Genomic DNA, 25822 nt, shown 5'->3' on the forward strand with positions numbered 1-25822 from the left:
AAAAAAAAAAAAAAAAAAGTACCACCATAGTCTTCACCTGTTTTGAAGACAGCAGAACAAAAGAATATGAGAGCATAGTCCTGCCAAAGATATTACACTAAATTTATGGCTTATGGTTTCTGTTAATGCAACTTTATCTGGCTACAAAAGTTCTCTCATTTCTCTGGTCTTCAATATTTCATATAGTGGCTGCCAAATTCATTAGTGGAAGGTGCAAAATATGATCATCAGTAAAATATCTGGCTAAGTAACCACAAAAGTTTTTTTTATAGATAGGAAGTTTTAACATTTGAGAGCAAAACAGCTGAATATTTCTGAAAACTGAATTAGTGAATTTGCCATACCAGATGACATACACATCTGAAATACTAACATTTTGGAAGATACCACTGAACAAGCATAAGATTTGGAATGATGAAATAAATGAAAGGAACAAAAATAGAATGAGGGTGTATAACTTCAGGTGTAAACCAGGAGCTCTTCACTGAGAAATGACCAAGAGCTCCAATATAAAGAGATGACCAAAAAAACAATAGGGAATTACCAATCTGATCAGTGTGTTAAAAAGTCACTATACTCTATTTCCAATAATAGTGCTATACAAGCCGGATTACTGCATTCACAGAAGACAAATCGCAAGTGGAAAAGCCTTTACAATAACCAGGGGGAGTGGATTCTAAAAATGCCTAAGGCAGCATAATTTCTTTAGACTACATAAAGCTGTCACTGAAAAGAGGTATGACAACCTCCTTCTGTGCTGAGAATCTGTAAAGTCCCAAGAGAAGAAAAACTCACCCCAACAGATAACTTCCCCAAGAGACAGCTGTTTTGGTACAGCAGCAAACATGAAAATATTTAGGCTGACTTAGTGGAAGTATGTTTGTAATCAAAAAAAAGATGTTCTAGAATGCCTTTCCAAACAAGACTGTGAGTAAAAAGTCTAGGGATTTTAAGGATTAAGCAAAAAAATTCTGAAAGGAATTACGTGATATAGCAGCAGCAGTAACAGGAGCGCAAATCACACGATTTTTTTCAATCCACTCTACCTAAGGCATCAATCTGCAACTCCTTATCGATGGCATACATTTAAAAAGGGTACATGATAATACAGGCAATGAGAGTGCAAGAAACCAATTAGAGGCACTTAGCCTGCCGCATAAATTACAGCGTGAAGAAGTAGTTGTGAACGAAGCTTTTACTTTTGAGCAAGTGTTTTTATTTTGAAATGTCTTCTAGTGTAGATATGACCTTTAGATTTATGAGGAAAACTGTCCTTCCAAACAATAACTGTTTGTTTAGAGTATTTATCAAGACAAAAATATATTAGAAAGTGTACAATCAGGCATGACTAGTCTGTCTTAATTTTTCATCCTGTAACACACTGAAGTCAAAACTTTACAATCAATTAGCGGTTTAATTCTAATGTAAAATACTTCCCAGAGAAATAACTCTCAGATAGAAACAGAACACATCATCTACTTTCAGAGCTTTATTTTTAAACTTCAGCTTTCTAAAGATAGATAAGCTGTTCCCAACTCAAGCCATTCTTTATATTTTATCCATCAGTGAACAGCACATAGAGATGGAACAACAGTATTAACTTTACAATTTTAAATAATCAGAAACAAGGCAGAAAAAAGAAACATTTTCAAAAAAGGTAAAATATAAATGTGCCTTTGCATGTTCAATGCTACTGCAGTATTTGCTGCAATAGTATTTCACAATCCTTAAACCTCCCTCTGTAAAACATAAAATCAAAATATAAAGACATAATAATACATGAAGAACTAAGAGTTTCAAGCACGCTCTGACACAAGTCCTGGTTTCACTGCGTCTCACTTCTTTATATGTACATTTAAGTTTTTTAGTTGTCACCCTCCTTACATAGAAATCTCTCTTTGGCAAGTACTTAAGATAGAAAATGTTAAAAAAATTAAAAAAATCAAGATGCTTTGCTCTTCTGTATGCATTATGTTGCCTGTATCCACTGTGTGAGAATTTGCATAAAAACACTTCAAGCAGTTAACACAGTCCAGAGATAAAGCTCATCAAGCACATAAGGTCTTTTACCCAACACAAATAAGTACCTAGAGCTGACATTTAACCTACCTCTGGAACACAGCAGACAGATTAAACTATCTTCAGTTTTAAAAATTATTATTTGAAACAGCCTGCTCTTGCACTGTATTATGACTATATCTGACACAGACATAGAACTAAGATTCCTCAGCATAGGTAGGTAATTTATTTTAGCATAATCTGTACACTGCTAAATTAACCATGAGGAGTGTGTTATAAAGGTAGAAAACAAATACTTGAGAATGATGAAGAATGTTTACTTTATCTTATTTTTCACAGAGCAAATGTAATCCTTCACCTGCTTCTGTAGCCATTTTCTCAGTTGCAACACTTTCTCTGAAACAGAGGAACCATTTCAACATGGAGATGAAGATAAAATATTTCTCTTTGCTATCACCTTATGAAAAATGACCCTTAAGTTAGATTTAGAATCCTTTTCTCAATATTACATTCCTTTATCACTTCCTGACAAATCTCATCTAACATCAAAATGAGACCCCAACATCCATACCTCCTGGTATTAAATACAAAATAATATTCTTTTCTATTTATAACTCATATGGTTAAAATAGAAATAGAAGTTGACAAAAAATATACAGGCGAAGTATCATTCTTTTGCTAGCCTGAGAAGCAATAAAAGCTACAGTTGAGTCAGGAGAACAGGGCCTTTTTTTTTTTTTAAAAAAAAAAAAAAAAAAAAAGTGCTGCAAAAATTTGATACTGGAAACTGAAATGTGTTTAACCTGTTGCACCCTATGAAGCTTTTAAAATCATTCTGCAATTAAAAGAGCACTGCTGAAAGGTCACACTAGAAAACATGGTAGTGTTGCTCTGTTTAGGGACTAACCTGAACCATGAATGATAAATGTATATAATAGTAGAGCTCTTTCACAGATGTCTTTCATTCCCATAAAGATGAGAATATTTAACTTCTTGGTTGCCTCTAATTCAGTAGGCATTCTTGAGCTTCTGTTGTAGTGGCTGTCTCTGACGATTTCAACTTCATGGGAGTTTTTAGTTTCTCTCCTCTAAAAATAGGTCCTTACCTTCTTCAAGATGACAAGTAACAATTTCCCTGAAGCCAAGCTTACTACTTATTAGCTATTTAAAAAAAAAAAAAAATTTGAATATTCAAATTCCCTTTTTTACTCACTTTTTTTTTGAATAAAAGTATTGAAATACTTAAACTTCCTTTCCTCTCCTCCCATTACCAAACACAAAGAGTAAATTTAAGTGAGATCTTATTTAGAACAGGTTTTATTTAAACATTGCTTCCAAGTGTCAGCTATATTTCCATGCACTAAACAAACAGTCACATTTTTCCCAGCTCAAAACATTCAGAACATACTAGAGAAGGGATTCAGGAACATAAGTTTCTAATTTAGATTGGTAGAACTAGAAACTTGGCAAGTCCAATTTCAGTTTCTTTTTCTGGCCTCTTACACAGAGTTTTTCCTCAGCTTTCAGCATATTATCATCTATCAAAAAGGTGGAATAAGCATCCTCTAGCAGATTTTTTTCAGGACCTTCATGATGACTGCTTTTTCAGTTTGCACTAGAAATAAGGCTATTTTGATTAGAACATAAAAAACTCCCAAGACAACTACTGTACTTAAATGAAATACAAGAACTGGTGTAGCACTACTGATGGTAAATGTAACAACATTGCTTATGCTTTTTAAGTTACATGAATAACTCAGGACTACAGAAACTGCACTTGAAGCCAAAACAGAGCTCAACCAATGCATCCAAAACATGATGCAATTTGGTTTCTTCAGATTCACAGCTAAGGCTCTGAGAGGCCCTGGGAACACGCTCGTGTTTCCAGAGTGTTTCGCTGCCTTCCCTTTTACTTGTCTGCACTGATTACTATAGTATATTATATAATATACTCACATATATTATTATAGTATATAATATTCTCATATATTTTACTGGTGCACTGTCATTTTCCAGTAAAGGCAATACCCACATGTACTTTGCAAAACACCCTGTACTCATTATTACAAATACACTAACTCTAAACTAATAAAAACTAATAAAAAGTACTGCACAGCCATTTGGGCAAAATTTTACAGGAACCTCCCAGGAAATTTTTCATCAATTTGGACTCTCACTGGAAGAGTCCAGCTAAATACCACATTAGGTCACACATACCGTCTACCTGCCTGCCTCTCCAAATGGTTTCAAAATTATAGTCCTATTCACAGCTTGCAACAAACCCTGTTTTGTTTTGAATTTTTAAGTACTTTTCATATGTGTAATGTGTGTCCTGTATAAACTTTTAAACATGATTTTTTATTCATAATCAGTAGAGAATTTTTAATTACAATATATGCACTTTAAAAGGTCAGTTTTCAGTGTCTTTTGGAAAGTGTGTTTTTGTGTTCTCCTCATATATTTGCATTTTATTCATTTGCTAAATTCATTTTGCATGCATAATAAATATCTTCAGGAAGCAGTCTTCCTCGGCATTGTGCACGAGAATACAGTCTCATGACTGTTATTTACTTTTTAATTAAACGAGAACAAGTTAGGACAGTATGACTGATAAGTGAACCTATACCTCATGTCAGTTTACAAAACAAGCCAAATCCTTGCTTACATACCAATTAAGCTCACTTGATGATAACCTAATCTCAGCCTTACATAAAGTTAATAGAATGAGAAAAAATGTGCTTTGTTGTACTGGCAGGTTATTGAAAACAATTTTTTGAAATGCACACTTTTTTCATTTTCAGAAAATGTCACAATGGTCAAGGTCTACTTCAGCAGGAATGTATTTAATTGAAATGCATCAGCATTACTCCTGGGGCCTCGTTCTGAATAGACTTATGCCCCTTGCAAGGATAACTTTCACTAAACTTAAAAAAACAGGCTTTAACATGGATTACTTAGTGAAAATGGGAAGATAGTGCCTCTATCTGGGAAGGAAAAGATTGTGCAACTCGAAAAAAATGAAAGAAAAATGACCACTTCATACCTAAACAATTAAAAGCATCTGCCATCAAGCTCTAATACTGTTTGAAGGCAACTTTTAATTTATGTGATTAGCAGATACATAAGTCAGCACAAAATTATAAATGCTTTTAGCATTAGAAAATAATTTTCTTTTAAGAATTGCTCACAGTTAAACTACTGTTCCAGTATTTTAGGGAAGAAACCAGTCTTAGGAACTCATTCTGAGGAAGGGGGATTTCTTCATATTCTTCCTGATTTTTTTTTAACCTATTTGTGCTGGTTTTGACTGGGATAGAGTTAATTTTCTTCACAGTAGCTAGTTATGGGGCTAGGTTTTGGATTTGTGCTGGAAACAGTGTTGATAATTCAGGGCTGTTTTCATGACTGCTGGGCAGTGCTCGCACAGCCTCAAGGCCTTTTCTGCCTCTCACCCCACCAGCGAGTGGGCTGGGGGAGCACAGGGAGTTGGGAGGGGACACAGGTGGGACAGCTGATCCCAACTGAGCCAAGGGATATCCCAGACCAAACCGTGTCATGCTCAGCATACAACGCCGGAAGAAGGAAGAAGGGAGGGTCGTTCAGAGTGGTGGTGCTTGTCTTCCCAAGTCACCGTTACGCACAACGGAGCCCTGCTGTCCTGGGGATGGCTGAGCACCTGCCTGCCATGGGAAGTGGTGGATGAATTCCTTGTTTTGCTCTGCTTGCATGCGTGGCTTTTGCTTTGCCTATTTATCTTAACCCACAAGTTTTCTCACTTTTGCTTTTGCAGTTCTCTCCCCATCCCACTGGGGTGGAGTGAGCGAGTGGCTGGGTGGGGGTTGGTTGCCAGCTGGGGTTAAAACCACAACACTATTATTCTTTAATCTTGTAGTGACCTCATCCAATTAATAATTAAATTATTCCAAGTCCTAAAACTATTTTAGCCAATTATATTAATTGATGTTACAGAAAAGATCAGATTTCAGTGCCAGAAACAGAAGTGACCAATGTTGATCTTAAATTCATGTTAGAATGACAATTACAAAGTCAAATAGGCAGAAAAAAACCTCTCTGTGACACGTAACAAAACATTTGTCAAATGACAATTGCTTTCTATGAGCCTTTCTACTTTTTAGAAGAAAACTTCTGTAGCCTACCTTTTCTTATTACAGAGTTTGCAAAAAAGAAAACTTCTTAAAAATACATCTTATTGTAGAGTAAAACCAACTGCATGCCTGTATGATAGAGAATGAATTATCTTGCATCAATCAGCTTAAAGAATTCTTGGCCTGCTCCTGACGGCCCTATTAGTATATGTTCACTTTTATCACACATTTAATCTCAACAAAAGCAAAGCAATTAGTTTAGACCAAACTGACGAACTTCTTTTCTTAGTATGATACCTCACAATACATCCAGTTTGAATAAGAAAAAAATATTTCTTCAAAGGATTGCCATTAAGCTTCATTTTTGTGAACTGCCTTTTTTCAATAGAGACTGGGAAGTCAAGCATGATATTTCAGGAATTTTCCCACTAAGAATGTGTAGATAGAAAAATGCCATGGGAAATGTCAACCCGTAACTTGTTCATGTTTCTGAATCTTTTCTACACAGATTCCAAAGTGGTCCTGAAATCTACATTGCTTTCCAGGACAATTAACTGCTTTCAGGTGGACTGGACAAGTATGGAATCAGAATATAAGACAGACATCAAAACTTATGAAAATTTAAATGTGTATTCCAAGATGTTTCAAACAGGAAATTTACTGTTGACCCCAATATGTCATAGAATTTATCTGGAATCTAATGACTAGCCCTGCTGCAACCACAGCAAACTTCACTCAGAACAACAGTTATCACAAAGTATAACAAACATATAGATGCTAGGAAAAACCACACATAGTTTTAGAACTCATTTATAATGTAAAGAGCAACCCTGAATATAAATTTCCTCATTTATACAGTTGCCTGTTTTGTTATACTGGTACAGATCAACTATTAGTTCTGTGAATTTTCTGCTGTTTCTAGTTGATAGTTTTCTCATTACTACAATATTTTATTGTCTAGAGATACTTTGGTTTTAGCTTTTGATGGCTCACTGAAAATCATCTTTTACGTGGTAAAGTTGAACATTCTGTACTCTCAAGACAAATGTTACATTACAGCTCTCACCTTATGGAATATGACGCCGAATGATGTCTCCTTAGGTTTAAAAATGTAAATTTCCAGACCTGAAAAGTCACACTTTTACCTTTCTCGCCCATCTGGCAAAGTCTAAAAAAACCCACAGCCATATTTCTACTTTGAACAAAAATGTATATTCTGGATACAAGTCCAGAAACAGAGTCAGTCTTTCTGCTGCACTTTTAAAAGATGAAATGCAGCATGCTGAGAATTTTTAAAATCTTCTGTCGGTGGATTGCACAACTCACGAATGACCAGCAATTTCTATACAACTAGCGAAGAGTTACTGAAATCAATGTCATAACATTCAAAGTTAATTTAATTTGATCTCTACATTTGAGAAAAAACAGGCTTTTATCATTAAAATAAATTTTTTTTTTTTTTTTTTTTTTTTTTAAAGTATACACTGCCTTATCATCAGCCTTTTAAATTACATTTAAGTACAATTATTGGGGTACAAAACTGCGCTAACATTTGTGGAAGTGTTATAACTTTTCATTACTCAATACTTCATATAGAAAGATCTATCATGTTATATATATTGGCAAATTATCACTAATTTATGAAGTGAACTTTACCTATAGTACTGTTAAACAACTGGGAAGGGGTGTGTTTAACAGGAAACATACAGTGGTAGAAAGAGGCTCATCAACATTATATTCTTCCCTACTTAATTTGGAAAACTGCTCTCATGAAGGCAGCATCTTAACAGTTCTGTTAGAAATGAGATACTACAACCACAGAAAAACATAACCATTCCACTTAGACAGAATTTAGTCACCAAACTTGTCCAGCCATTATAGTCAAATAGAGTTCCATTTCACGATATTTCTACATACATTCTTCTCCTTGCTGATTCCCAAACAAACCTTATACTAACGAAAACGTTAGTTGATCAACTATTTAATTGTTTCAGAAATACTTTTTAACACTGGAAGGTCTATAAAATATATGAATATAATGTCACATAGCACTTAGATAAAAAAAATATTACAGGTATTTTCAAAATTAACAATACCTGCTTTTTGAAGGCTACCAGTTACCATTTGTTACTGTTCAGTAAAGAGCCCCCAAGAAACCTGCTTTTAAGAGAAAAGAATCCATTTGTTCTGCCTTTCTTCACCTGCAATTACTCCAACCTCAGATTACACAGAGTCTAAATTTTTTTTTTTTTTTCCCCTGACAAATTACCTGATTAAATCAGTTTACTTGGAAGGTAGCATATATCATATCCATAAACAAACACAATTTTTTCCATTGTAAAATTTTAAAGGTGAGATTAAATTTTAATTTCTAATTTCTTTCTAATTATCTGTGCATGCTCACATCTCTATGAATTTCTCTTGAGCTGCTTTTGACCCATATTAATAACATTTACTGTAATTTTTGGCATCCACCATTCTCAAAATGGTTTCAAACTCCTGCATAAACAGATCTTAAAAATTTTGAGTAACTCATGCATAATTGCTTTGAAGAAGAAAAATCAAACCTCATCCTGGTTCTACAGATGCCCATATTTAAGCATAATGTAAATTTCCATCTGATTTTTTTTCCTGTGAATACTGTATTTCAGGAAGAGTGCAGCATATTCAAAACAGACCATCGACATCAATATGAAAGATAATGACTTCCCTAAGGATTGTAACGCTGGCCTCATCGGTATCCAGAACCATAAACTAATAATCTGGAGAATGTAAATAAGCCCCAAGTTTTATCACTCCAGGTACCCCATGCAATCACTAGCCAATATATAAATTCAAAGGATTAAGGTTAAAACGTGTACAAAATAACATGTACCTTGAAATAAACTTAGTATGGATTTCTGTTTATGCTAAAGGACATCAAAGAATGACAAAACAAACAGGAAAGCACAGAATCATTAGAAAACTGTAGCAGAAGTAACCTTCTTGAATTGTATCCTGCAACAGCCAATGCAAGTGTAACAGTTCAAGGAAACACAACAGAATTATTGTCGATAGGAGCACATCTCAGTTCAAATAAATTGCGTATGAATTCTTATATAAGAGTACTTGAAAAGGGAAAGTAGGAATATCCATCAACCTCTAGCACAGAACTTCATTTCCATTATCTTCATCTGCATTAGGGGAGAATGTTAATACATCTTCAAAACAATTAATTCAATACTAATTGGGACTGAGGAAGCTCATTCTATCTTTTATCCTAATACTGGTAGTTAAAAGGTGATTTTAATTGCCATAGTAATCAGATATAATGAGGAGCAAAACTGTTTCTGATTAAATAACATTTGCATCAGAATTGTTGTTATATGGTCTTCAGCTCCTAGAAAGCTGTCTTCAGTTCTTTTTTCCTCTCTCTTGTTCAGATATGCACATGGAAGCAATGCTGCAAAAATTCTGCAGATGTTAAGTCAGATGGAAGTCATGAAAGACTGTGTATAAATGTATCATAGCCCAGTCTGCTACAGCCCTCAAAAAATAGGAAACACTGCTGAAAACCAGCTATAAAGAATGTTCTTTCCACAGAGCTAGTGAATGCTGAAGAAGCAAAGAGACTATTAAGCCTGTTTCCTACAGAATTTCTCTCCTGTAATGAGAAAGAATGGTTTGTGATGGAGACTGTGAAATTTAAGATCTTGAGGTGTGTGGATAAGTCACTGAAGTCTTTTTGTATCTCAATACTTCACCAGGAAAACAGGCATAGAGAAGTACCTTACTAGTCCAGGAATAGATCCAACATAAATAATAGCAGAGTGAAAAGAACACCAGAAAAGACCCAGTATTCCCAAGTCCTACAGCTACAAACTGAGGAGATGGAGCTGAGCATCCACAGTGCTATTGTTTGGAACTATGAGAGTACAACAGTGGCCAGAACACCTTGTTGTGGTTTCGACTGCATCACAGATGTACTCCACCACAGATCACAGTGAGAGATGTTCAGGCACTGCACAATGGCAAATATATATAAGAGTAACAGTTTTTAACATGGAGGTTTTATTATTAAACAACACGTCACACTATAATTTCTTTTAAGGTGTAGTTTAAAATCAATGATACCTGAAATACTCTTTCACTAAGAACAGATTAAAATTTATACTGAAAAACATTAATGCAATAAAGAAAATAATTCCATAACAATATAAAAACTTGCTTCTCTTGGCCACACTCAATCAATTCTGACAATTTTGAGAAGTTTTTTTACCTGTAATTTTTAATCAGTGTTTAAACAACTACTTTTAGATGGATATTAATATCTTCCTCAAAAATGCTTCAGCAGGTCAAAGGTAGGGAAAAAAGTTAAATTGTGAAAATTTTTCTCAGACATTCTGAGATGTTCTGTAAGTTAAGCACTATATAATGCGTTGTCCATCACATTGCCTTTATAGAAAGTCACAAAAGGTGCCTCTGACCCAAGCCATTAGGCAGCCTTTTCCTGTCCAAAACATCTCATTTTTTATCAACAATTTTGTTCCAAATAATGCCAAATACGTTGACTACACCTGATGAAACTTCCAATAGAACTCTCCTCAAGACAAACCACAGGCTCAAAAGATCTCATTTAATATTTATTTTTGTTTAATTGAGACCCACTTAACCTTTATGTATTACTGTGTTTACTCACAAAAAATAATACACACTGATATAATAAAAGTTTTCTTGAGGCAAAGAGAAGTGTATATGTTGGATAAACTCCTACTGTCATTTTATTTTAGAAGGTATATGTTGATTTTGTTACCTATCAGCCCATTTCTTAGTTTTGCACACACACAAAAAAATTGAAATTTGTGCTTATATTAAGATTTAGAATTATTTAAGTTTGTACAATGCTGTCCAGTGTGAATCACTTCAAAATTTAAGGTGTTGAAAGCATTTCTATATTTTTACATTCATCATTACACGTTTTGGAACATTTAGCAGGATTTATATTTTGCCATTGTATTTATGTGGCATCTCAGTTACACAAAGCACTGAGCAAACTGGGTAACCACTCTTTAAAATATTGGCAACTCTGAGATTACTTCATAACTAGGTATTATATAGGACAGTTCTTGATTCCAGCCACACTGCAGTTTTCTGCTCTCTCAGTTACACTAAGAAACAGTTATTAACTGCAATGTTTAATTAATTTTAATTAATTCTAATCTGGATTCTCCAGTGGCCACAAAAAAAGTTATAGCTGTGTAACCAGTTAAAAGTAAAAAATACTTATTATAGAACTACATACTAAAAGGCTAGAAAATGCAGGAACCCTATTGCTCTGACCTGAAAGGCTGTAGCAGTGCGTTAACATTTTATTCTTGAAGATCTAGCTAGAGAAATAAATGGAAGAGAGTTAGGTTAAAACACCCTTTGGGTGAAAATCACCTTGTCAAAATGACAGCTTGAGAGGACATCTGCCTCCTTCCTCTAAGTCTTCTGTGTCACATTCACTTAGACAAATTTACAAACTATTTATATAAGCAGCAATGGGCATACAGAAGTAGATGTATCAAGAAAAAAATAGTTACTTAGCAAAAGCAGTTATTTGAATATCAATGTCATGGAATCCAGTGGGAATGGAGCTATCCCCCTGTCTACTACCAAGGCAATAGAGTAGATATATGCGAAATAGTTACTTCAATATACTTAAAATTGTGAAAAATTATTTTAGCAGTATTAAATTAACTTTGTTTCACCAACTTAGCAACATCAGTTATTTAAATGGCAATTTCGGTGCATTTGGCCATGTGCAGTTATTCACATATTTGCAGTTTCAATAAAGAAGAAATATAATGCAAAATTAAACTGGTACCTGCTGATCAGAGAAGACTTTCATGACAAAAAAAGAAAATGCTATGGGTATACTGAGGCATATATATTACAGCTAAGCACAGTCTACACCTCACCTGCTTAACAGATGTAGACAAGGATGCTCTCAACAACTGAGCTAAAGCAATTTTAGGAGGTATAACTTCAGACTGTTAGTTACAGCCCTCAAACACACTCCAATTCACTGACAACAGTATCCAAATGGTCTTCTCATACTTTCCAGTAGCTAATAAAACATGTTACATTGTCTTAAGTGGTAGTTCAAACTAACCTATCCCAGTATGTCTTCAGACACAGTGCTAGAGAGGAGAGTAATGATGGGATTAAGTTTTTCTTACTACTTTCTTTCTACTCACAGAAAGGTGCCTGTCCATATCATAAAGGACTTCTTTTTGGTCAGGTGACAGATGTTAAAGAACGGTTAGTCAAATGCTAAGAGAATGGATTAGAAGAGTCTCATTAGATATCTCCACAAGCTTATTTTCAGAAAATATAGAAAATGTATTTATGCATCGCCTGCACTTAAATTTTATATTTTGTTTATAGCTAAACTGAAATTATTGGATGAATCTTTATATGGTATGAAATTGAAGTTTGTCATTTGTACAAAACAACAGAGTTCTTCACTAAAACTTAAGCTACAGTTCTATGCAGTGTCACTGCCACTTCAAGCAAGGACAAAAATAATAGGTTTTGTGGTACCACTGTAGAAACCCTCCAAACCAGCCTGAGGGAAGTCACTTCAAAACCAACAGAAACCAAACAAATAAACAGCAAAACTCTGAGGCTTTGTGGCAAAGTGATGTACACAAACACACCAGAATTTTTAAAATTCCCACATAAATAATTTGTTTTCTATCACAGTATTTGAATTACAGTACATAAATACAAATTCAGTTTTTAAACTCAGAATGCAAAGAATGAAGTATTGGGAAAAACAATTTATCACAATCAGCAAATACAGTATCAAATCTAATTTATGATTTCTTAAAATATAATTAATAGTACATAGAAAGTGATCACCGAAGAAAGATTTTCCACTTGTAAAAAAACCTTGTTCTCACTTTGTTTTGTTTTGGGTTGTTGTTGGGGTTTTTTTCGTGTTTTTGTTTGTTTTTTCAGATTCATATTTGGTTTCCATTTTTACCAAATTTAAACTGTGAAATTGAGCAGAAAAAAACCCACGAAGTTGTAATGCTTGTATACATGTATCAATAAAGATAAAACAGCACTACCTGCTGAAATCATTGTAAATATGATTCAGTCAAAGCAATGCTTAAATAGGTGATATATTTTTAAGATATATTGATACAAGTGTAACTGCAGGTTCTAGAGAAACACGGTTGTCAAACAGAAAGGGGAGGTGGGCTGGCTAACATTCCTTGAGGGCTGGCTGTCCACACACAAGTCATAGATTTTCACTAGTGATGGGAAACTTACTGATACGACAGAAATACTGGTATTTTAAATATATGTCACACCAAGTATGATGTGACAATATTTTTGTGCTACAGCATTGTCAGTGATGGACATTCTGACCACTACCTTGTCTCTTCATGGCTCTGTGTTCACCTCCAGAGTCATCCTCTTACATGTTGCAGTGAGTCTGTTTCACTGGTCTAGTATTTCTCCACTATTTTTCATCCTTGTATAAATTTACTTTACAGATGCTGCATATATGCCATTGAAAGGCAGTGTTATTTCTAAATTTACGCCCATTCGATCAATCTCCAGCATAGCACTATTTTAGTTTGTTGTAATTATATTGTTTACTGCAACATCATCCTTACACAAAGTTAATACATGATCACATCTTCCATAAAGGTCAGCATAACCGAAAAACAAACAGCGTTTCTCCATGAATATGTACCTGTTCATACTGTTCAAGAAGTAAGAAGGACAAGTGTTTTACATCTAGGTCAGATAAGCAGATAAACACACATTCACAGAAACTGAACAAAAAATTGCAGCCTCAACAATCCAATGTACCGTTTTACCACCTCTACTTGCCTTCTGGAGTTGAAGAGGTAAAGAATAAAGGCTGCATTTTACAACCATACGGAAATCTGCACAGCATCATTATCATTCAGGACCACCCAATTCCTACTGCATTCTTACTGTCCTCTCTCTTAGGGTGGCCTCATGCAACATACAATATTCACACAACTGACAAGCTCAACACATCAGTTTTTATCATTCTGAAATGTCACTCTCTACTTAGGCTCCAAGCTCAATGAGATTTTCTAGCTCCTAAGAGGACTGTTGGGAGAACATCCGTTATAACATGGAGCCTCCAAGCCCCAAAAGAAAGACATTAATTGCCACACTACCTTTGATTATAGAGACGTTTACAGAATGAAATTAAAAGCAAAGCAAGTAAGATACTTCTTCTTGGAAGTAAATCCATATGAAAAAAATCAATTAACTGCTACAAACGAAAACAAGTCAATAATTCACAACAAAACGCCTTGAAAGGAACATTACACATTAAACGGCTGATATGGATTTACATGATCAGGTAGGTTAAAAGAAAATAGAATTTTCACTGAAAAAGTTAACCTTTTTTTTTCAGCTTTCAAAACAGACAGCAAGAATTTTTTATATTGATCAGGAATAGCCTTCAGTTTGTTAGTCCTTATTTTTTTTCTTTTAACAAATCTCTCTACTAAAAATGATGCCCTACCTTTGTTCATATCAATCAACTGCTGCTTCTTCTTCTGTCGCTCCAGTTTCTCTCGTTCAGCCTTCTCTTTTGCCAGTTTGGCTCTCTTAGTTTTCTCCTCCATTTCTCTTCTTTTGTTGTTTTCTTTTAATGCCTCCTGCAATAGAGAAAATGAACATAGGTGTCTATATACTGAGGAAAACTAGAATGAATAACAAAAATAACTTTGTTTTCACAGATACTGTATTCATCCAATAAGGGAGAAAACCAAACAAGGACTGGCACCCACCCAATACTTCAAGAGTCTTCAAAAATCTTAGAGGAAACATAACTTACCCTGCTATTTGTACACATCAGCATTATCAGATAATCAGAAAAATGAAAACTGACATATCTTTGCATTTTACAGTGTCCAAATTTTTCAGCAGCAACATGTTGTTGTGGTTTTTTTTTTCTATTAAGACTTCAAGTCTAGCTTAAATATGCATCTTGCTGTTAGGAAGAATGAGTGGGGATGAAGCCTAATTCCCACTATAATGGGCTTCAAATACAAGTAATTGAAACTCAGTTACTAAAATTTAAGCTACAATTCCTGAAATATTTTAACTGAAATAGCCAAAGCAGTCTGGATCACTTAAATATACAACACACATCAAAAGTAATGGAAAACAGTTGAATTTATAGATTAAAACTCTAAACCTACTCTACTCTAAATATCTGAGTAAACAGGTTACACAAACTACCAAACTAAAAGCTACAAACATAAGAGAATATCTCTGAATTAAAAAACAAAACAAACAGCCACTTCCCATGATCTTGTCTCCATCTGGTCTAGAAGATATCCTCCTTTTCCAAAGGAAATGAATCTCAATTTCTTGCTGTGGTAGGCTGACCTCGGCTAGCTGCCAGAGAGCCACCCAGCCACTCTCCCACTCACCCTCCTCAACAGGGTGAGGAGACAGTAAAATGACAAGCTCATGGATTGAGAGGAAGACAGGGAGGTTGCTCACCAATTACTGTCACTGACAAAATGCTTGGTGAAGATTAATTTATTGTCAATGAAAATGGAGTTGGATGGTAAGAAACAAAGACCAAAAAGAAAACCTCTCCCCATTCCTGTCAAACTCAAATCCACTCCTTCATTCCCATGTCCTTTACGCTCCCCCCCAAGCCCCATGTGATGTTATCATTTTGGGCCGCTCCTTCCTCCTCACTTTTCACCTGCTCCAATGTGGGTGCTCCCTGCAGGCTCCAGTCCTTCACCATCACCCTGCTCCACTGTGGGTGCTCCCTGCAGGCTCCGGTCCTTCACCATCACCCTGCTCCACTGTGGGTGCTCCCTGCAGGCTCCAGTCCTTCACCATCACCCTGCTCCACTGTGGGCGCTCCCTGCAGGCTCCAGTCCTTCACCATCACCCTGCTCCACTGTGGGTGCTCCCTGCAGGCTCCAGTCCTTCACCATCACCCTGCTCCACTGTGGGCGCTCCCTGCAGGCTCCAGTCCTTCACCATCACCCTGCTCCACTGTGGGTGCTCCCTGCAGGCTCCAGTCCTTCACCATCACCCTGCTCCACTGTGGGCGCTCCCTGCAGGCTCCAGTCCTTCACCATCACCCTGCTCCACTGTGGGTGCTCCCTGCAGGCTCCAGTCCTTCACCATCACCCTGCTCCACTGTGGGCGCTCCCTGCAGGCTCCAGTCCTTCACCATCACCCTGCTCCACTGTGGGTGCTCCCTGCAGGCTCCAGTCCTTCACCATCACCCTGCTCCACTGTGGGCGCTCCCTGCAGGCTCCAGTCCTTCACCATCACCCTGCTCCACTGTGGGCCTTCTCCACCAGCTGCAGGGCCACCCTGGCTCAGGGGCCTGAGCACCTCCTCCCTCCTCCTCTGGCCCTGGGGCTCACAGAGCTGCTCCACACACTTTTCCCCCCCTCACTGCCACGCAACACGTCGCTCTTTCTTAAACAGGATTTTACAGAGCCACCACCAGCTGCCGTGCTGGGCGCAGCTGGGCCCGGTGGTGGGGCTGTCGGAGCTGTTCAGAAATGGCGGGACCTGGTCATGTCCAGCCCGGGGCAGCCCCGGCCTCCCCTCACAGCGCAGGTCCTGCAGCCCCCGCTGCCAGCACCCGGACACATCACACTTCCTGATCACTTCTTCTCACAAATAACCTTCCTAACTCCTTTTACGGTGCCTACTCTCTCAAAAAAGAGAAATATTTTAATTCCCTTAAGCTGTTCCCCACGATCCTAAATTTCTCCTTAGTTTTGCCTTCCCTAAGATTAATTTATCATGAAGAAATTCACTGAAATCCATCATGATGGAATTTCACCTAACGCCAGATAGACAGACATGATAAATGTTATGGATAATTTTCTTATTTATATTCACAACAGCTACAAATTTATTGCTCTCTTTCCTCTCCCTCTCACAGTATACTAACATCCTCTACCTAACGATTTCGGGAGTCCCAACACACTATGACCAACAAATAGTTAATAACAGTAAAGATACTGGATTCAAAAACGTCCGGAATTAACACGGCACATGCTCATTAATGAAGTTTCAGCTTAAAAAGCTGAATAATCAATATTTACAAAGTACTGGGCATAAGATAAATGGTTTCCATGCCAATATTTACTTTATTTCCTATGCAATTTATGCATGCCTTAAAAACTAGAAAATCATATATATTCACGAAGAAGATGATTTATTTGTGGATGTATTTGTAAAAATCCAAGACAACACATCAGTTATTATTTTACAAGTAAAATTTACTTAAGAAATTTGGGGCAGACTTGTATTATATACTATTCTATATATTCCTCCAAAATTACATTTCAAAGGTTTATAAATGAAGATAACTATTCACTTTACTGTGTACATGCTAGGAAGAAACTATGGACAAAGACTGTCACTTCCAAATCAAAACCCTATCTAAAGTACCTTTAAATGTTAAGATTTATATAAATGATGTCATTATTCTGTAATCTAAGACTCCCAAATGCCTCCACATACAGAACATTCACTCAGGCAAAGGACAGACTACTTCGCTGCGCATATGCCATTTCAAGACATTACTGAGGTAAAATACTACATACAGCCCCTTCCTTAAAAGCTGATACTGTTTTGCAGAGATGCTGGATACCACAGTTATCAGTGATGTTACTTGTGGATGCACCTGAAAATTGGATCAAGAACTGCATTTGCTGTACCATCACGTAACCGAGCGCACTGAGAAACACCTTTTCTTTCAGAAAAGAGAAAAGAGAATTAAAGGAGAAAATCAATGTTTTATCCTTTTTGTTTTTGGACACTTCTGTCTCTGCACATTCAATCACACTTGACAGAGATTTCATTTTACTGCAACTTCACAGGCTGTAATGAAAGTAAATGCCCACAATCTTACAAGAGAAAGCAAATAAGAAATGTCATGGCTGAACTAGTAGTCCACTAGCCATTGACATACTATGATTAGATCATAGATTCTGTCACATTTTCTAAAAGGAAGACTACAGTAGACTGAATTAAACAAGTTCCAAAGTTAGTGTATCTGGAAATTCACTTTGAGCCAGACTCTATAAGTCCTACCCTAAGGGAGATATATGAAAATACAGATCACAGTTCATTAAATATGCTGGCTACCAATGATGATTCAAAGAAAAGCCATTCAAAATAATGGTTTAATATTCCTGAAGAATCATAAAATAACAAAATATGGATAACTGTGCCTATTTTTATCTACCTACACCCATCCCTTCATATACATGCATATCTACATACAAGTAAATCCCAAACAAAACCCACCATTTCAACAAATATAGCACAGGCAGCACAAAGAGAGCAGATGGGCCTATCTGTTATTTCTTCAAAATGCACATTTCCTAGTATTTTCTTTTCTTCCAGGGTGTAAATGCTTTAAAGTACTTTCACATAGAGCCTCTTTCCACAGACTATAAAGGAACACTTGGGAACAGCAAGTAAAGATCCACTAGGTACCAATGTGAAATACTAGAGCTTTTTCCACACAACTTGTTGCTACAACAGATAGGGGTTGCAGCAAATGGGCACTAACACCCGGTACCTTGTACAGTGGTGAAACTAGGTGTTCTGCAAGGATGGAAGGAGAAATCCCAGCAGGGCATCGCGCCAACACTCTTTTGGGGCTTTTAGTCCATAGACTGGTCATTTTAGAACTGGCAGTGCAATGCAGCACCACACACATACAGCATCAGAAACATTTTCTTAACAACATGAAAGGGCTAGTCTAGAAAAAAAAAAAAAAAGAAAAAAGTGTCTTATCTACTCTTAAAGTTGCTGTAGTACTCCAGTAACAGCTGGAATATTTAGTGGATACTTTCCTGCCATCCCCAATTCTCTTGAACCTCCAACCCACCCAAATAGTTTTAGGCCACATTCCTTGAAATTTAACATATATTTTCATCTACATACCAATTCAAAATTAATATTGTGAAAAAAAGAACAAGGATGACCTATTTGAATCATCACCACCATTTCGTGCACACAACCCCTTTCCTTTTTTAAAGTATCTCAGAACCAAACCACCTGGAATGCACTTTTTATTACTCTCCATCAGGCAGTCGGACTCTTAACCATTTCATATTTGTTATGTCACTTACTATTGTACATTAAGTCAGAGTTGGATGAAAGCCTGAAATAAATCATCTGCAAGAACATACTCCCAGATGTTTTCAAGTTATGTGCTGAAAGAAAAATATATGTTCATCTGTATTTATAAACACACTATATATTTGAAATAATATTGCTAACAAATTTGATCATAGTTCTTCAAAGCTGATTGAATATGACTGTAAATAAAGGTAAAGAGAGTTTTGACTCAGCTCTGTAACTGGCATTGCTTCTAAAAGAAGGGAGAAAAATCTGCAGTTTTGTTACTGCAATGTAGCTCAACAGTGACAAAGTGCATACTAGCGTTCGTAGGTACACAATACACAACTGTATTTATTCCCTAATTAAAGGATAAGAACAAACTAATATAACAAGCCAGAGAAATGTCACAAAGCGAGAAGCAATCCAGAGTTAAGAATAAAAGCCTTCCCAGAAGTTTTGGAAAACATTTTGGTAAGTATTCATCTAGATACTGTCTTCTCAGCGTTTGTAAGTGTATGCAAAACGTGAAATAATTTTCAAGACAATCTCAACAGACATAAGTACCTTAATGTATACAACCCTTACTTCTGATATGCTACTCAGGACCCTCAGTATTTTTGCCAGTTCAACTGCAATATAAAAGTTAGGGGAACTTTGAGTGTGGTGGGTTTTTTTTTGTTTTTGTTTTTGTTTTTGTTTTTTTTTTTAATAAAACCAAAACCAGATTATTGTCTCTCAGAGAAATAGATTCAGCAAGGGATATAATCACTTGTTAAGGGAGCTAGTTGAAGGGGCACACAGCTTCATGTTCCCCCTTGTGTTTATCAGGATCCACTGAAATAAGGGTCTCGTTCTCAGGACTGCCAGTTTATAGCTTGGCTTCCTTAAGAAGCAAATAAAAAATTAATGTATCTCTTGCATTCTGCACATATCCTAAGTTTTGACAGACAAACAAACATTCACACACCAACATGGTTGTAAATAGTCTCTCAAACGTAAATTATTAAAAACAAGAAAGAAAGAAAACAAACTGTAATGCACAAACCTCCTTGGATATTAAAGATGCAGTTGGCTACAAAGCAGTCATGCACCAATAATGAAGGCTGCATGGGATCCCTCAGGCCTTCCCTAAATTTGCCTTGCAATTGTAAAATATATGAACTGAAGTTGCAGAAAAAAAAATAAAAATCTTTTTCAGTCATAATTCATTAGGAACAACGAACTCAGATTAACTGGAAATCAATCTACGGAAATAGAGTTAAAATAAAGCAGATTGAGCAGTCAGTTTACATGTAAAAAAGATCTTTCATGAGTATTCCTTGGAGGATAACATATTCAAATACATTGTTATCCTTATGAAAAGGATGGAAAAGAGATGCAGTGAGCTGGTATTAAACAAGAGCAGACAAATTTAATTTCCTGATGGGAGGTCATGAAACAGTAAGTAGAAAAGATTATGTTTGGGATACTGCCCCATGGTTCATGCATCAGGGCCATTACATCTGACATGAAATGTCTTTGGCATGTCATTACAGATTAAGATTTTTGGCAAGTGTAGCTGCTCTTGTATATTCAGGTAGGGAGAAGGGGTTTGCTGATGGCTTATCAGCTGTGTTGCAAAAACACAACTGTCTAGCAGTGCAAGGCAGAAGAGGTTTTCAGTGTTTACTGTTTTGTCAGACAGTTTAAGGCTAACAATGAAAAACTATACTCTATGTCTTAATTACTTAACAGTATACATTTGAATAATTGCTAAATAGCCCTCAAGTGGACAGATTTAAGAATGTTTTTTAATAGCTCCTTTAAATCATTATCTGGATACCTGCCTGCCTATTCAGGTTGTTCCTGAATATATTCAGGTTATACCGGAATAAACTCACACGTTAACAAAACTGTATTAATGTTATCACCAAAAAAAAATAAATTAACAAGTCCAGCAAAACTTATGTTAGCTATTTTGGGTACAATCTGACAAAAGAAACCAAGGCCCACATCAGATGAATTATTGTTTTGTTCAAAAAGGGATCTTTCTGAATCAAGGAAGAGAAAAAGCAATAAGTTGGCTGATAAAGCCCTGCATCATCATGCAAGGATAACCCTTTAGGTTCTTCACCAAAAATTCACTCTAAGGTAAATCTGTAAAATCCGTTCCTACAAAAGCCTAAATCGATTTTTTTTTTTTTTTTTTTTTTTTAAGCAGAAGGACCTTGAATATAATCTGCTGAAAAGTTTCAAAGTTTCTGGCTAGAAATGCCCTAAAAATTTTAATAGAGACTGTGAGAATTACACACAATTCAGTGTATATTCACATAAAGGATTTAAATAAAAAAATAAAATATTTTGCATGCTTCCTTTAAGACAGGGCTGATAAAATATCAGGAAAAAGTGTTCTAGAGGTTGTGTGGCATTACACTCCAAAGAAATTAAAAATATATAAAAAAACAACATTGAGGGGATACGCTTATTCATCTGCAATTTTTTTCTTGAGTTTTTTTATACCTTCCACTTCATGCTTCATATTATATTTTGACAGGATAATCCAATTCTGTTAGCTTGCTTTGGATTTTCCTAAACGTGATAAGCAAGCAAATATGAACTTAAGGAAGTGAATGAGGTATAATTTACTACAACATCAGCAAGCTAATTGAAGCTGCAATAATGCAGTGATCAATCTGAAATCACAATTAAGGCAAACACAGATTCAAATTATCAAATTATCTTAATATGATATATGAACAAACAGAATGATGAGGCTAAGCTATATGAAACACTCTTGTGTAGGTTTTAGAGAGAAGTCAGATTCATTCTAACTCACAACAGCTTTTAAGATATATATTCAGTGCAGATGTAAGCATCTGCAGCTGCAAGCATCTTCTACGGAGGGTTTCTTTTAGACTTAGAATCTTGCCAAAGGGTCTCACTTACAGCAGGTAATAAAGTCTACTGGTTTCCAAGAGGTTTTCGACATGTGGCGACTCACAGCTTAAGTATTGCAATTGCTGAATTCCTGACCTATGTATGCCTGGTTTCCAGAGTGGAAAGAGGATTTAAAATCCTCATTTAAATATTATAAACTTCCAAGATCCTGGGAATAAAGACATTACTCAGTTGGACTCACTGCCATCAGCACTGGATGCAGACTCTGTTTAAAAACTATCAAATGAAAAATTCTAAGAAAGTTTTTAATCCTGTTCCTTTTCAAGATTAGAAAAAAACTTAACTTCATAGTTTCCTCTAGACCATGTTTTCCCATATTAGTTCTGAAAATATTACTTAATCAAAGGCATCACTACCATGAAAGATGACATCTATTGCTTTTACCCATCCACAAGAGCAACCAGGTCGCCACAGAAACAAGCTGTCAGAAACAAATCCCAGTCCCATCTATGCTGCTCGTTATTCTTAGATCTGCCTACCTTTAAGTGCTTGCAAATGCAATGTACTGGAATTCCATTTAATTTATTATTATTTAAATCTTTGGGATATCTTCCAATATAATTGACATCCTTACCTTTTATATCATTCACCGAGTAGCTACTTATCTAGTAGTACTAACGGCTTGTTAGTAAAGTTGATGACTTACTACTTCTACGTGATTTTTTTTCCTTCTGATTGCATTACTTCTAAGCTTTCCTTGCCTACACCTAATTCCTGATTTGTTCAATAATGTGGTTGAAAAAATTTCTCCTCAGCACTAGGCGGACATCTGCACTCAGATGAAAATTTAGAGAGCTTACAAAAGGGTCTTTGTGCAGGTTTTTGGGGCGGGAGGAGGAAGGGCTTGCTATATACTGCCTGTTAATAAGGACAATGTTTTACTTTTGATACTACCTCCTGGGAAATTTCACTGGAGAAAATACTTCTTGCTCATTATTCTTTATTTTTTCATAGCTTCCTGCTAGCTAAGAAACGGTTATCTTTCAGACTACATTAAAGAACTGTTACTTTTTAGGCAGAAGGGAGAAACTGTATTCCCAGAGAAATAACCAGGGAGAATAATGAATAAATACAGCCTTTCTTTTAAACCACTCCTGAATTACAGACTCAATTTATGAGTTTGAAAGCTGGGAATTTAGCTTGACTATGTACTGCATTTCATAGTAAATCATGTATTTGTTATGTATTAATTTATGTATTGTATATCCATTGATTTATATTATTGTAGCCAGTGACCTGCTCTATTCAAGGGACATTTCAGAAAAGCCACAGAAAAACAACCATTCCTGAGTCATGGAGCTTGAAATTTACTTTGAAGCAACTTACAAGCAAACAAATGAAAGAAAGAAGAAAAGGTCTTACAGGTACATTTATACTCAAGATGCTGAATACACTGTGGTAAAAGTTTTTTCTTATGAAGGCAACATAACAAATGTTTTATTTCCTGTCTGGTACAGGGCATCAATCTTAGAAAATCATGAAACACCAGGGTAGTAGTCCCACAATAAAAAATGTTTCGTTTACTGATCATTTAATATGTCATATCATTTTGGGGAGGTTTTCACTTTCTGGATCTTGTATGATAGCGTTACTCGAAAGGATCCCAGGAACACAGTAATCATCAATCAACAGTCAATGTTGATACAAAAGGGCGGTTTATGTCACAGATTTTATAGAAGAACCCATCTCTCATACTGCCAGTTGATGAGTTACATCTGCTTAAATATTTACTTGAATACAACCCTTTTCCCTAAATACATTTATAATGTAATTTAAAAATTTAATTCCGTATTCAAAGAGCTGCATTTACACAAATAGGAGGGAAGCCATCACCACTCTTAAAAGTGTCTACTACATACAAAAAAATACCACTTCACTGAAGGAAAAAGCTTCTCTACATTTCATAACAACTATGTCCATAAATGCCATTATTACATTATATTGTAATAATGTAATAATTGTTGTAATAATAGTAATAATGGTTGATGTTATTACAACATTGGTTTTTTTAGACTCAAAACTCACATTTCAGACTATCTGCATTAAAGGGGGTGCCCACAGAGCAAACGATCTGAAACATTTAAGAACTGTGTAAAAGAACATTTCCTATCTAATGCTGAAGTACGTATTTTATACAACTTCCACGAAGCACACAATCTGATTAAAAGGAAGTTTATGTCCACTTTCAAATGTAGGCATGACAGATTTGGTGGATATTTTTAAATACTCTAGCAGCAGCAGAAACAAACATTCAGAAACTGACAGATTAAAAATATTTCAGATCATTTGATATAAACTCTGTGAGACAGCAGGTTAACGTGAAGAACCAAAACAGGAAAGAACAAACTGGCATCTTGCTTCAGGCAACTGATTAATCATTATTTGATAAGAGTCTGTAACTATATCAAACCAAAATGTATCAGGTTGCAATTGTCCTCAAGGACAATAAAATTTTCTGTTTAATTTCAATGGAAGAAAAGGACTAAATCAATAAAATCTGAAAAACATTTCTTCTTCAAAATAGCCCTAAATATGAAAAGTATAGTATTATTATTATTTGATCCACTATTTTATCTGAAGAAAAAAAAAAAAAAAAAAAGCAAAACTCATGGTTTGAGATAAAAACAGTTTAATAACTAAAATAACTATAATAATTGTAATGAAAAGTAATATAAATGAAAGAGAGAGAGATATAAAACCCAAGAAAGGACAGGTGTTGCACATACAATTGCTCACCACCTGCTGACTGATGCCCGAGCAGTGATCCATCCCCCAGCCAACTCCCCCCAGTTTATGTACTGGGAATGATGCCCTATGGTATGGATTAGCCCTTTGGCTAGTTCAGGCCAGCTGTCCTGGCTATGCTCCCTCCCAGCTTCTTGTGCACTCCCTCGCTGTCAGAGCATGGGAAACTGTAAAATCCTTAACTTAGGATAAGCAGTACTTAGCAACAACTAAAACATCAGTGTGTTATCAGCATTACTCTCACACTAAAACCAAAACGCAGCACTGTACCAGCTACTAGGAAGAAAAATAACTCCATCCCAGCCCAAACCAGGACATACTTATATCACAGTGAAGCTAAACACATGTTTTAGGTTTAGGTATATGCTCAAAACTCTCTGGCATTGGTTTAATTGCTGGATTTAACAGGATTGATTTCAGTATGTACTTAAACATTTTACTAAACTGGGAATTTTACAGATCTCATTTAACATGAAAAGGTTTTAGAAATGAGCCAGGTGTAAAGTAGTTATGAGCTTCTGAAACTTTTACCTACTGATGGAGAATTTAAAAAAATGAGCTTCAGATTGCTACGACCCTAACCCACCTTTGACTTCCACTGAAAATTCAACTCGTAATGAACTGACTCACACAACTCACTACTTTGACAATGACTTTCACAATCTAGAGCTTAGCAAATTTAAACAGATTCTAGAGATCTGCCACCTCTCTACAGCTTTGCAAAGCTTATTAGTCTGTGGGTGGTATACTAACAGATGTTACAAAGAAGTGCATTCTTAAAACATTTTGAAAAAACTGATTTGCAGCAAATGCTATGGATTAGGAGCAAGTCTCAGATGCATGTTCAAACCCAGAGT

At 35.8% G+C, this 25822-nt stretch overlaps 1 protein-coding gene across 1 annotated transcript in view; it reads right to left on the reverse strand.

The window, feature by feature from the left end:
• DIAPH2 (diaphanous related formin 2) overlaps positions 1-25822 on the reverse strand; it is a 179276-nt gene that overhangs the window by 18836 nt on the left and 134618 nt on the right. The window contains exon 27 of the mRNA XM_026848817.1: positions 14674-14809. Coding sequence (XP_026704618.1) covers positions 14674-14809 — 136 coding nt within the window. The remainder of the gene's footprint in view (positions 1-14673; positions 14810-25822) is intronic.

This window comes from Athene cunicularia (genome assembly GCF_003259725.1).
Source record: "Athene cunicularia isolate RWA chromosome 4 unlocalized genomic scaffold, athCun1 chr4_part3, whole genome shotgun sequence".
In the NCBI taxonomy this organism is placed as follows: domain Eukaryota; kingdom Metazoa; phylum Chordata; class Aves; order Strigiformes; family Strigidae; genus Athene; species Athene cunicularia.